The following is a 14,189-nucleotide window of genomic DNA, read 5'->3' as shown; positions in this document are numbered from 1 at the left end:
GTGTGTGTGTGTGTGTGAGTGAGAGAGAGTGTGTGTGTGTGTGTGTGTGTGTGTGTGAGAGAGTGTGTGTGTGTGTGTGTGTGTCTCTTTATTATTAGTTACCGATTCGTTTTTTCTGGTATTTATTTCTCTGGTTTCCGTTCAGAGCTGAGAAAAGCAGCAAACCACCTACAGCACGATATCAGCGCTCACATCAACCTCACAGATACACACACATACTGTATACACACACACACACACACACTGTACACACACATACACACACACTCACATGCATGTTCTGCCTGTATGCAGTGTGTGAATGTATTAATTAACACTTTAGAATAACGAGTAACTAGGCTATGCAGGAAGTAATAGGTAGTTCTACATTAACACTGAACTAACTAAGATGAAGCAAGATTAACTAAGCAGTAAATAATAGCAGATTTAGGACAAAGGTAGTTCATTATTATCTATTCGATAATAATTACTAAACAAAAATACCCTCATTGAGAACTGACAATGACATTTGTTTTTACAATCAGAGTTCTGAAACAAATTTACGGTAGGATTTACCTTAAAACAGTTACAAAAAACGACTAGGAACACATTAAACTTGAAATGTTGAAGTGGAAAGACTGAAATAGTATTTTCTTATAAAAGACGCTCCAAAGATCTTTGTATTCTAAAAATATTTTTTCCATGGCAAAAAACAGACTCAGATCAAGTCGTTCTTCATCACACTAGCAACAAAACAATCCGCTAAAACAGCTCAAATCTCACACTGTGTGCTTCTGCAAATGTCTTTATTAAGCAGGAGTGTTTCTCGTTTTCATTACAGCACAGCAGTATTCCTCAGTTTAGTAGAAATGAGAATGAAGTTGTAAGACTAACGCTGTGTAGGTGTTCCGCTGCATCCAGTAGTTTCAGGAGTATTTCGTTCTTTAGATGTGTAATGTGTTTCACTCTGGTATTACTGCAGGAATGTGTCTGGTTGAGTTTAGTGTTGAACTGGTTTGTGATGAGCGTGTGAACGTGTGAAGTGTCCCGTAGACTGATTGGGTTTTGGAGTGAGATCAGAGTTGATGTGGTGTATTTACTGTACCTCTCTTGTGTGTGCCGCCAGAGTTCTTGTTAGAGATGATGAAGATGATGAGAATAACTACTCCTGTGATCAGTAAATCACCAAATATGATGACCGTGGCCTTCACCCTGCTCAGCTCATAGCAGTTCTCACACACTGCCGGAGAGAAAGAGTGAGAGGATTAGTATTAGTATTATTATAAAGCACATTCTGTGTGATGAAGAGAAGTGTGTTTCGGGACGAAGGCTCCTCACCCTGTACTCTGAGGTAGAACACATGCGTTATATCACCATATTTACAGCTGTAGAATCCTTCAACTCTTCCCTGATCAGCTTTAACTTCAAGTGTTGCATTGGTTTGGCCTGCAATTCCGTTTTTGCCCTTAACCCACGATACTGCACCATCCTCACCTCCAGAGCAAAGGATAACGACACCATCTGATTTGATCTCGTGTATTGCTTTGACAAAAAAGATGAAATGAGCAAACAACATAAGAACCGTGAAACATGACGTGAAGCGTTCGTTCTCGTCAGCTCAGATAATAACTGCAGATGAAGGATGAACCGATCTCACCTTGACCCTGAGCTGGATTCACAGCCGCGGCGAGCAGCAGACACATGAAGCTGATGAGAATCATGGCTTCTGATGATTTAATGTCCTGAAGTGAATGTGAAACAGTCTCACACGCAGCGTCTCTGTCTCTCTGTGTGTCTCTGAGTTTCTCTACAGGAAGAGGAAACCTCAAACGCCTTTCAATTGCCCTCATTCTCTTGTTCTGCTCTGTTTGATCATTTCTCTGAGAAACTCTTCAGGCTCCTCTATGACTTCATTAAACTCAAATATATTAAATATATATACTGTATATGAAAACCTTCTGCATCGCTCAGACCATTAAATCGTCTTCTCTTGATGGTTTATGATACGAATGTTTCTGTGAGATAATAGAATTTTATTTTATTTCTACTGTGACCCCCAAAAGCTCTAAAAGGATGATGTCTTTCTTTAGACTTACAGCATTACAGCACTGAAAAGAAAAAATAAAGTGAAGTTAATGAAAAGATCCTGCAGCATTCGAGAAACTCGATCTGATGATCTGTAGATACAAATATCTATATTATTTCTTATTCTATATTCTATTTCACATCTCTATCAACACATGTAGGCCAGTACAGATACACACACACACTCACACACACACACACACACACACACACACGTGTGTGTGTGTGTGTGTGTGTGCGAGTGTGCGAGTGTGAGAGTGTGTGTGTGTGTGTGTGTGTGTGTGCGAGTGTGTGTGTAATTCAAAAGGCTTAAAAACCATACTAAATGGTGTTTTTTTTTTAATCTAAAAATGCAGAAAGTTTTCTGTGAGGGATAGGTTTAGGTGTAGGGCGATAGATTTTTATACTGAACAAACCGTATATTCTATCACCCTACACCAACCCTACCCCTCACAGAAAACTTTCTGCATTTCTACAATCTCAAAAAAACTAATTCTGTATAATTTATAAGCTTCTGTACCCCTGGGGACCTCAATTTAGGTCCCCACAGTGACACAAGTGTCCATTAGTCTGTGTGTATTCAGGTTTAAATCCCCCCCAGTGTAGAAAACCCTATACACACTCAGACACTACTGTGTAAATGGATGCGAGCATGAACAAATGCTGGTTGATTCGAGAGAATGTGTTCAGTGTATGCTGTGGTTATAGTGACAGCGGAGCCCCTGAAGCGCATCGGCGCCCTCTAGTGTTCAGAGCGCTGCAGCGGTCACGTGATCCACTCGATTTCAGTCAATAAATCATCGCATCTCAGTCCTTTTCATAAAACTCATTTCTCCTTAGTAAGAACAGATCTAAAGCAGCCCTCGTCTCAGAATACCCACAATCACGAGAGCACGTGACGCTTTCAGAATTCCTTTAAATTCTTCGATTTATCTGAGCTCAAATAGCTGTCATTCAATTGATTTAATGAAAATGTGATCGATTGTCAATATAATCTGACATAAAATCCTTTCAGACACACAGAGAGAGTTTATATCACACTGATGTATCATAACTGATGTGATATACATTATGAAGTCGCACATGCATGAGTGCACTGGGTGTAAAGTGTTTAACACTGAGTTTTAAGAGCTCAACAGGTGTTGAGACAGTGATAGGGATCTTGGGCGGGTTTCAGTCAGTGGTGTCACTTCCGGTCTCACCTGTCGGGCAGGTATCAAACATGGAGGACAAATACAGACCTGCGACATAAACGCGACTCATACCTGCTCAGATATCTGCTGATACTCACTCATAATCCCTCGCATGTGGTCATATATGTCCAGTTATTTGTCATGGATGTGAACGGAAGCTCGTTTAAAGCAGGATTATCGTGTCTTGTCGTCGGTTTCGGTGAGTTCTGGGAGTTTTTATTCGGTCAGTTTGAAACGGGATAATAAACAGTTTGAACGTGTTTTATAAACGGGTTTGAGGGAGTTTATTGCTTCGGAAGGACTATAAATTTGTCACTTTGAGATCCGTTGAGTTTGTTTTGCTTTCTGTGTGTGTGTGTGTGTGTGTGTGTGTGTGTGTGTCTGTGTGTGTGTGTGTGTGTGTGTGTCTGTGTCTGTGTCTGTGTGTGTGTGTCTATGTGAGTGTCTGTCTGTGTGTGTGTCTCTGTCTGTCTGTCTGTCTGTCTGTGTGTGTGAGAGAGTGTGTGTCTGTGTCTGTGTGAGTGTCTGTCTGTCTGTCTGTCTGTGTGTCTGTGTGTCTATGTGTGTGTGTGTGTGTGTGTGTGTGTGTGTCTGTGTGAGTGTCTGTCTGTCTGTGTGTCTGTGTGCCTATGTGAGTGTCTGTCTGTGTGTGTCTGTGTGAGTGTCTGTCTGTCTGTCTCTGTGTGTGTGTCTGTGTCTGTGTGTGTCTGTCTGTCTGTCTGTCTGTGTGTCTGTGTGTCTATGTGAGGGTCTGTCTGTCTGTCTGTGTGTGTCTGTGTGAGTGTCTGTCTGTCTGTCTGTCTGTGTGTCTGTGTGTCTATGTGAGGGTCTGTCTGTCTGTCTGTGTGTGTCTGTGTGAGTGTCTGTCTGTCTGTCTGTCTGTGTGTCTGTGTGTCTATGTGAGGGTCTGTCTGTCTGTCTGTGTGTGTCTGTGTGAGTGTCTGTCTGTCTGTCTGTCTGTGTGTGTGTGTGTGAGAAAAGACGAACTGTCAATCATCTGCCGTGTGTAAATATCATATGTGACAACCACCGACGATTGCGCTGAATCCTGCAACGAGCTTTTGCCATTACTTTGTCTCCATCAATATTAAATAAAAAGGACTAGAAAATATTGAGATGTTTGTAAGGGAGTATCTGTTTTTATGATCATCACACACGTCGTTTTAAAATCCCACTTAATTTCATTCACTGTCACTTGTGATTCTTATTTGAACATCACTAGCCTTTACACTGAAGGTCATATCAAAAGACTCTTTACACACACGTATTATTAGTTTAGATGAGACGAGACATGTGACGTCACGCTGTGAGATCACGGCTCGTCCCAGAAGTGACGTCATCCGATGATCTGAAGCTCTTACACGCATTGATGCTGTTTTATTCACTGGATCTTCAGTCATCTGTGTTTCTGGCTCTGCTTGTTTTGCAGATGCATGGACTGACTAGTCTTGGAAGATAGCAATGCTTTTCTTCTGTAAGACTAGTCATAACTTTAAGTAAATTACATAAATAGATTGGTCTAATTTAAATCCAAAAACTATGACTAATTATTCCTTGGTGAGTTGCTAGTTATAAAGACACAGTAGTGGATGTGTTTATACAGCTGACCCCTGTTACGTAACTGAGTCTAGTCAGTCTAGTGAACTGAGATTTAACTATATTCACTCATTTATAGCTCTAGTGTTTGATATGATATCAGAGAATTTGCAGTTTATGACTTTTATTGTTCTGAGGAACTGAACATTAGATATGACAGGTATCTGTCATCACCGTTTACAGCATAACAATATACACTAATGACAGAACTACGGTAGTGTACAGAGTAGTGTGTGCAGACTGAGTGTGTGAAGATCAAGTGTGCACAGTGTTTGTAAACATTGAATATGCGAACAGTGAGTGTGTGCCGTGAGTATGCCAAGAACGCCAAATGTGTGCAGTGAGAGTGTGAGTGTGAACACTGAATGTGTGCAGTGAGTGAGTGTGAACATCGAGTGTGTGCAGTGAGTGAGTGTGAACACTGAATGTGTGCAGTGAGTGAGTGTGAACACCGAATGTGTGCAGTGAGTGTGTGAACACCAAATATGTGCAGTGAGTGTGAACACCAATATGTGCAGTGAGTGTGAACACCAAAATGCGCAGTGAGTGTGTGAACATCGAATATGTGCAGTGAGTGTGAACATCGAGTGTGTGCAGTGAGTGAGTGTGAACACTGAATGTGTGCAGTGAGTGAGTGTGAACACTGAATGTGTGCAGTGAGTGAGTGTGAACACTGAATGTGTGCAGTGAGTGAGTGTGAACACTGAATGTGTGCAGTGAGTGAGTGTGAACACTGAATGTGTGCAGTGAGTGAGTGTGAACATCGAGTGTGTGCAGTGAGTGAGTGTGAACACCGAATGTGTGCAGTGAGTGTGTGAACACCAAATATGTGCAGTGAGTGTGAACACCAATATGTGCAGTGAGTGTGAACACCAAAATGTGCAGTGAGTGTGTGAACATCGAATATGTGCAGTGAGTGTGAACATCGAATATGTGCAGTGAGTGTGAACATCGAATATGTGCAGTGAGTGTGAACATCGAGTGTGTGCAGTGAGTGTGTGAACATCGAGTGTGTGCAGTGAGTGTGTGAACACCAAATGTGTGCCATGAGTGTGTGAACACCAAATGTGTGCCGTGAGTGTGAACACCAAATATGTGCAGTGAGTGTGAACACCAAAATGTGCAGTGAGTGTGAACACCAAAATGTGCAGTGAGTGTGTGAACACCAATATGTGCAGTGAGTGTGTGAACATCGAATATGTGCAGTGAGTGTGAACATCGAGTGTGCAGTGAGTGAATGTGAACATCGAGTGTGTGCAGTGAGTGAGTGTGAACACCGAATGTGTGCCGTGAGTGAGTGTGAACATCGAGTGTGTGCCGTGAGTGAGTGTGAACATCGAGTGTGTGCCGTGAGTGAGTGTGAACATCGAGTGTGTGCCGTGAGTGAGTGTGAACATTGAGTGTGAACATCGAGTGTGTGCCGTGAGTGTGTGAACATCGAGTGTGTGCCGTGAGTGTGTGAACATCGAGTGTGTGCCGTGAGTGTGTGAACATCGAGTGTGTGCCGTGAGTGTGTGAACATCGAGTGTGTGCCGTGAGTGTGCGAACATCGAGTGTGTGCAGTGAGTGTGCGAACACAGAAGGTGTGCAGTGAGTGTGAGTGCAAACATCGTTTGAGTGCAGTGAGTGTGCAAACATTGAGTGAACACCTATCCTTACTGATGTCTCTGTGTCAGTGCTGTTGAGGAGCGTGTGTAGTATCTCCGTAAAGGCTCCAGCAGAGATCAGCGTGGTCAGAGGAGCCACCGTCACCCTGTCCTGCTCCTTCACCTCCTCCAGTTCCATCACCAGCCTCATGTCCGTCGACTGGACCGTCAGACACGAGAGCAGTGGTCCTGCCATACTGGTGAGTAGATCTTAAGGCTTTGAGTTCATAATGCATGAATCACTGGTCAGGAGTCACTCAGGCCGCAGGAAGTCACATGAGTAGGATGTGTGTTCTGTGGTGAGACCACAGCATCCATCAGGAGTGACTTCATAAAGCTGTGCATGATGCAGGAGACAGCGATGCGAGCCAACACTCGTGCAGTGTGAGACGTGGCTGTGCAGTAAAACGACTGGTTTATTTCAGCAGTGTAACATCAGCTCAGCTGTTCTCAGGATGGTTTGGTGTTTCCAGTCAACCGGTGAGTGTGTGTGTGTGTGTGTGTGTGTGAACATCGAGTGTGCAGTGAGTGAATGTGAACATCGAGTGTGTGCAGTGAGTGAGTGTGAACACCGAGTGTGTGCAGTGAGTGAGTGTGAACACCGAATGTGTGCAGTGAGTGAGTGTGAACACCGAATGTGTGCCGTGAGTGAGTGTGTGCAGTGAGTGAGTGTGAACACTGAGTGTGTGCAGTGAGTGAGTGTGAACACCGAATGTGTGCCGTGAGTGAGTGTGAACATCGAATATGTGCAGTGAGTGTGTGAACACCAAATGTGTGCAGTGAGTGTGTGAACACCAAATGTGTGCCGTGAGTGTGTGAACACCAAATGTGTGCCGTGAGTGTGAACATCGAATATGTGCAGTGAGTGTGAACATCGAGTGTGTGCCGTGAGTGAGTGTGAACATCGAGTGTGTGCTGTGAGTGAGTGTGAACATCGAGTGTGTGCCGTGAGTGTGTGAACATTGAGTGTGAACATCGAGTGTGTGCCGTGAGTGTGTGAACACCAAATGTGTGCCGTGAGTGTGAACACCGAATGTGTGCCGTGAGTGTGAACACCGAATGTGTGCCGTGAGTGTGAACACCGAATGTGTGCCGTGAGTGTGAACACCGAATGTGTGCCGTGAGTGTGAACACCGAATGTGTGCCGTGAGTGTGAACACCGAATGTGTGCCGTGAGTGTGAACACCGAATGTGTGCCGTGAGTGTGAACACCGAATGTGTGCCGTGAGTGTGAACACCGAATGTGTGCCGTGAGTGTGAACACCGAATGTGTGCCGTGAGTGTGAACACCGAATGTGTGCCGTGAGTGTGAACACCGAATGTGTGCCGTGAGTGTGCGAACATCGAGTGTGTGCCGTGAGTGTGAGAACACAGAAGGTGTGCAGTGAGTGTGAGTGCAAACATCGTTTGAGTGCAGTGAGTGTGCAAACATTGAGTGAACACCTATCCTTACTGATGTCTCTGTGTCAGTGCTGTTGAGGAGCGTGTGTAGTATCTCCGTAAAGGCTCCAGCAGAGATCAGCGTGGTCAGAGGAGCCACCGTCACCCTGTCCTGCTCCTTCACCTCCTCCAGTTCCATCACCAGCCTCATGTCCGTCGACTGGACCGTCAGACACGAGAGCAGTGGTCCTGCCATACTGGTGAGTAGATCTTAAGGCTTTGAGTTCATAATGCATGAATCACTGGTCAGGAGTCACTCAGGCCGCAGGAAGTCACATGAGTAGGATGTGTGTTCTGTGGTGAGACCACAGCATCCATCAGGAGTGACTTCATAAAGCTGTGCATGATGCAGGAGACAGCGATGCGAGCCAACACTCGTGCAGTGTGAGACGTGGCTGTGCAGTAAAACGACTGGTTTATTTCAGCAGTGTAACATCAGCTCAGCTGTTCTCAGGATGGTTTGGTGTTTCCAGTCAACCCCACATGTAAATGGAGCATTGTGTTGTGAACACCACTGTTCTTTCTGAATCAGCTCATTCAGATCCTTTCATTTAATCTATCACTGATTCTTTCATTAAAGTCCTTGTGAGTTTTTTATGTCGTCTTGTTTGTATTCTAGTATTTAGTTAGGTGTTTAGAGAAATAATGCAGTACTGTCTGGCAGTGATTTTCCGGTTCTGAATCACACTTCACTCCAGAGAATAGTGTGTCTCTCATCAGCACTGCAGGCTCATAGCAGAATATGAAAAACATGTTTGTATTGAGTCCATGATCTGTTTCTCTGCAGTTCTTTCACTTCTCGTCTCAAGCGTACCTGCCGAATGAGGATTATTTTAAGGGTCGTGTGAAGTGGGTCGGCAGCCCGTCGCGCGGCGAAGCATCAATCCAGCTGCTGAACGCCTCGCTCACTGATAACGGCACATACACCTGCGCCGTACGCAACCCTCCTGATGTCCACGGACACCCGGCCCAGACCGTCCTCACGGTCACACCGCAGAGTGAGCCGACACACATGATCATGAGCTCAGAGGAGGATCTCATGAACACGTGCAGGTCACGTTTCACCCCTCAATCTGCCTGTTTGGATTCAGTCTTTTAGCATTCTGGCACTGTTTTCTTGAGAATTAAGCACATTTGAACTAAAGTAAATTGAAAAATGTTCCTGTTTATTCATGAGATGCTGCTTTAAAGGAATAGTTAATATAAACATGAACATGTGCTGAGAATGTGCTCCCCCTCAGGTCATCAGAGATCAGGATGAGTTTGTTTCTTCATCAGGTTTGGAGAAATGTAGCACTGCATCAGTGTCTCAGCAATGGATGCTCTGCAGTGAATGGGTGCCGTCAGAATGAGAGTCTGATAAAAACATCACTCCAGTCCATCAGTTAACATCTGGAGAAGACAAAAGCTGAAACTAATCCAGCATTAAGACGCTTTTAACTCAAATACATTGAGTCCATAATCCATAATAACTCTTCCTCCGGTGAAAAAGTGTTCTGGTGTGAATCAGGAGAGAAATCTGCACAGATCAAGCAGCGTTTAAACACATATGTGGCTGGATTTTGATGCGATAGACAACAGCAGATGCACTTTTTCACTGGAGGAAGCGTTATTATGGGCTTTATCTTATAAACACACAGCTTTTGGCTTCACAAGTGAAGTAATGCTAAATTTCACTACGTCTGTTAAAATGAAGAAACAAACTCATCTATATCTTGGCTGGCCTGAGGGTGAGCACATTTTCAGCACATTCTTATTTTTGGCTGCACTATTGCTTTAACAGTCTGTATTGTATAAAGTGCTATACAAATAAAGGGTTGACCAAAAAAATGTTCATTGATGACACTTAAGTAGATGTAGATGTATGCATTATAATATTTGTTAAAGTGAACTGGATTTTATTCAGTAATGTACATGTGCCGTAATGAGCTTGTGATTTTCATTACACTGAGGAGAATTCGGAAGAAATGTGTTTAATTGTCATGAATATAATGTCGCAATGCATCCGAAAATAAAAAGTTGGCTTTTTTTTAAATTCTGGTTTTATTTTTAATGGGGTGAAATGAAATATGACCTGGACACTCCTCCTGAGATTCACCCGGACACAGTATAATCTTGTTTTACTGCGTGTTGAGCGTGTGCCATCTGTGTTTCCGTCAGGACGCTCGCTGGCGTTCACGGATGTCGGCGTGCTGCTGGTGTTTGTTCTGGTGCCGTCAGGAATCATCACGCTGGTGCTGCTGGGTCGAATCCTGTGTCCGTGCTGGTCCGTGTCAGAGAAGAGTCCCGCCGCGGCCCATCACTCGTCCATCGAGGAGGCCTCTGGGTAAGAAACTGATGAAACCAGCAGTTCAGAGTGGTGTTATATGTGAGTAATGACTGCATCTGTTCACAGGGATGAGCGTTTCTACGGCCAGACGCAACAGAAACACACCCAGTGCTGCTGCTACTTTAAGGTGAACGACCCTCTGTAGTGTGGATGAGATATTTAGATGATAAACGTGTCTGTGTTTGTTGGATTGTAGTGTTTATTCAGACTTAAAACTGATGCGTTCATAACTGATGAACTTTGCAACACTGACACTGTTATTGAACTGATCTGAATCAACACTGAACTGAATTATGACACTATAGAGTGCATTAATGCTGCCAACGTTTTCAGCAGCGCTGTTTCCGGAAGTATTGTTCCCGTAAGGATTTTTAAAAAGTCTTCGTAAAAGCGTAAAACCAATCAGACACGAGGAGAACCACAACATTACAAACTTTGATTTGAAGCAAAAAGTAAATGGAAATCAAACAGAAAGGCAAAGATTGTGAGCTCAATAGCTTTGGTGAGGGAAAGAACTACAATCCCATGAAGCATTGCGAATTACAGAATTGAAATAAAAATGACAGAAATATAAAACTATTACATTTAAATTGTTGGTTGTGTCTATAGAAACGTTATATTTTAAGTTAATTGCCGAGTAGGCATGTATACACAAGTATTTAAGGAATTTGAGAGAGTAGAGACTTGATTAATTAGTGGGGCGGAGCTAGATATCTCTTGCTTTGTTCACTGCTACTCTCTGATTGGTGGAATATTTCTGTACAGCATCATGGGAAATGTAGTTTTTCACCATGAATTCTGCTATTAAGCATGATTACTTCAAAAAATAAGTTAAATTCATGCAAACAGATGAGAACATCCTTGGCGCTCACAACAGGCCTGCCTGTAAAGATCTGTTATTGTTAAAAATCAGTTTCCTTAGAGAAAATAAATGGAGTTTGTTCATCTGGAACTGACTCTTGTGCTCTGTTGTGTTCTGCAGTTTCATAATTGATTAATTTTGCAACATTAACACTGTTATATTTCTCTCTATTTCTGTGACGCTGCTTTGAGACGATCTGTATAAAGCTCTGTAGAAATAAATGTGACTGTGGTGTTTGTTTCAGGACTTTGAATATGAGGACGACTACATGCATGAGAAACCGCGTGAACACACCTTCACCGAGTCACAGTGTTAGACCAACGACTGTGTGTGTGTGTGTGTGTGTGTTTTGCATGGATGAAGTTTACTAAACCCCAGACACCATTGTGCTGATGAGACTTCCTGTTTGAGTGGGTGATTTTGGTAATTTCTGACATTGTTTAATGGACTTTGTTACTGTAATCTGGCTTAAATGACTATTGAAGCGGAGCTGACTGGACATCAGTGATTCTGCACACAGCTTCACCTCAGACGGTCACATGATCACTCTCGGGAGAGATTCGAGCGTTCTGATTGGCTGAGATCTGATGTGTATGTGCTTGTTACTCTGATGTACAGATCCTGTTTGTTTAGATAAATATGAAATATAACTTTAACATTATGAACTTTAACATTATCTTTGATCCGTGTCTCATGTAACAACCATCATAGAACAACGTGAGCATCTGTAAGTCTGTCGCTGTTTGCTGCTTCTGGCATTTTCTCCATTCCTGTTGGAGGCTTTATTACTGACGGTGACGCTGCTGATTTCAGCTGTTTAATTAACGAGAAAGCTTTCAGTGAATGCTGAAATATGACCATGTTCATTAATTTCCATGCACTGTACAGCAGGTTGATCCTCTATAATAGCTTTGAATGCAGGATGTTTGTAACTCGCTAAACAGGGTTTAACTGTTTTCACTATTTTTTTATCGTATTAAGTATTAAGGTCAAATATATTGTAGTATAATGAACAAAATATAAATAAAGAGCATTTAAATTAAACACACAAATCTCTGATCTGAATCTTTTGTGTAGAGGGAAAGTGAGTTCACTGAGATGGTCATCATGTCACATTTATTGGCATATTTTTGCTTTTTTCGTTCACATGACGTGATGAAATATGAGGATGATTAAAGGAAAGCTGCTAATGGTTTTATTTTCTTTGGCTGATGTCTTTTATCAATGTGATCGGTTCATTATTGGTTCTGATTTTTCCTGCCCAGCATCCCGATCCTCCAGGTTCTTTAGTGGATGTGAAACCATTCTGAGGAGGTTTTTTTGATGCTTTGACAAATATCTTACAGCCCAGTGTGAGTCGCACCTCTCTGATCATCCACAAGAGTGAGTGTGTGTGTGTGTGTGTGTGTGTGTGTTAGTCATCCCTCTGGCCTGTTGCCATGGAGACGGAGCATCAGCAGCATCTGTGGGGTCTTGTCACACACACACACACACACACACACACACTAGAGGGAGAGATGGATGGAGTTTCTCCGTCAGCTGGAGTCAGAGGATGCTGTTTCCGTGTGGTTGCCTTGGCAACAGTTGCCGATCTGATCGGGGGTGGAGGTGCAGTTCGTTTAGGGTGTCTGATGCAGACTGAAGGTATCCGCTCTCTCTCTCACACACACACACTCTCACACACACACACACACGCGCACACACACACGCACGCACATTCTCTCTCACACACACACGATCTGAATCAGCAAAATGCAAATGCACTGCAGTCTCAGAGGAAAGCATCGTTCACGATCCGTCGCACTGATTACTGAGACACACCTGTAGCACAAACACCATCAAACACACACAACGCTGAGCTGAAACTCCTGACAGGACAGAGATCTTCATCACGTCAAAGAAAGGGTGTCTATTATAATAAATGGCACACACTGCTCATGAATATTCATGAGGACACACACATGCTCTATTGTGTGTTTTGTATTTAACATTTTACTCCAGCGGAGTGTCGCAGATCAGCTTTCAGGACTGCGTGTCAAACCCCAAACCTAAGCTGTTCCTGTTCCACCTTGAGGTCCATCAGTAATTATATCATCATAAAGTAGATCTGTTGGCTGTAAGACTTCTCTTTAATTGATTAACTGTCTGTTGTTTTTAGCTATCCACTTTATGGGCACGGGGGTTTGTACACTTGATGTGTCTGGCTTCCGGTTTCATCCGCTTCCAGCTATTTTTAGCTGTGCAAAACAGCTGGTTTTGCTGCTTGATATTGCAAATTGGTGTGTCTTACCATATTATTTGAATGTATTATCTTAATTATGAACACACTGGTTTGTAGTGCAAACAGTTTTACTGTTTACTGCTCGTTGTTGTTCATCTCGTTATTTCCTTCAGCGGCTAAAGAACCGGAAGTCTTGCCCATAGCTTACTTCCATCGTTTCTTGAATGATGGCAGGGCTTGATTTTGTTCAACGGGAATTGATTGATGGGAAAAAATGTCCATTTTGATTTCATGGTGACTTTAAGACATTTGTGTAGAACGTTTCACAATGCAAGATGTTTCAAAGCTGATTTTCAGAAGATTGTTCAGTCGAATATGATTCACTCGCCCTCCTATTGTTCCAAACCTGTACGAGTTTCTCTCTTCAGTGGAACACGAATGATATTCTGAAGAACGCTGGGATCCCACTGACTCTCAGTGTGTGGACAAAAACCACTGGGACGTCTTCCTTTATGTTCCACAGGAGAGGGAAAGTCAAACAGCTTTCCAAGCATCAGTGAGCGTGCCGTCAACAATCAGTATTCAAGAGGAGCTTGAATTCAGGATGCTGACCTGTGACCTCTGCATCTCTGACCTCTTGTACTGGTGTCAGTTCGTGGGACGGATCCTAAAATGACAGCAAACGAAGGCGTGAATCACCGAGAATCAGTCGACATCATTCATGCAGCCCCTCATCGATGCACCTGATTGATTTCTGCCATTGATTTCCCTGCTAATGAGTTTCCTCTCTTCTATAATTGATGAATTTACAACACTGTTTATCTGTCTAATTCTGTGA

At 43.2% G+C, this 14,189-nt stretch overlaps 2 protein-coding genes across 4 annotated transcripts; one reads left to right on the top strand and one right to left on the bottom strand.

Moving 5' to 3' along the window:
* Positions 1-655: 655 nt before the first annotated feature.
* Positions 656-2,227, bottom strand: LOC107575792 (T-cell surface glycoprotein CD3 epsilon chain-like). Its single transcript, XM_016262121.1, has 3 exons — positions 1,637-2,227; positions 1,318-1,521; positions 656-1,219 (listed from the first exon to the last, which is right to left on the bottom strand). Exons 1-3 carry the CDS (start codon positions 1,827-1,829, stop codon positions 1,056-1,058), a joined length of 561 nt encoding a protein of 186 aa, XP_016117607.1. The 5' UTR covers positions 1,830-2,227; the 3' UTR covers positions 656-1,055.
* A 967-nt stretch (positions 2,228-3,194) lies between these two features.
* On the top strand, positions 3,195-12,556 carry mpzl3 (myelin protein zero-like 3). 3 transcript variants are annotated; one of them, XM_016262123.1, is made up of 7 exons: positions 3,195-3,456; positions 6,530-6,699; positions 8,727-8,937; positions 10,100-10,265; positions 10,335-10,395; positions 11,375-11,456; positions 12,513-12,556. In XM_016262123.1, exons 1-6 carry the CDS (start codon positions 3,399-3,401, stop codon positions 11,444-11,446), a joined length of 738 nt encoding a protein of 245 aa, XP_016117609.1. In that variant the 5' UTR covers positions 3,195-3,398; the 3' UTR covers positions 11,447-11,456; positions 12,513-12,556. The 3 variants fall into 3 exon arrangements, with proteins under 3 accessions (XP_016117609.1, XP_016117608.1, XP_016117610.1); XM_016262122.1 differs by lacking the exon at positions 12,513-12,556 and having other exon boundaries at positions 11,375-12,169; XM_016262124.1 differs by lacking the exons at positions 3,195-3,456; positions 6,530-6,699; positions 12,513-12,556 and adding an exon at positions 7,933-8,139 and having other exon boundaries at positions 11,375-12,169.
* The last annotated feature ends 1,633 nt before the right edge of the window (positions 12,557-14,189 follow it).

This window comes from Sinocyclocheilus grahami, unplaced genomic scaffold (genome assembly GCF_001515645.1).
Source record: "Sinocyclocheilus grahami isolate Dianchi unplaced genomic scaffold, SAMN03320097.WGS_v1.1 scaffold2894.1, whole genome shotgun sequence".
In the NCBI taxonomy this organism is placed as follows: domain Eukaryota; kingdom Metazoa; phylum Chordata; class Actinopteri; order Cypriniformes; family Cyprinidae; genus Sinocyclocheilus; species Sinocyclocheilus grahami.
This window is presented reverse-complemented; position numbering and strand designations above follow the sequence as displayed.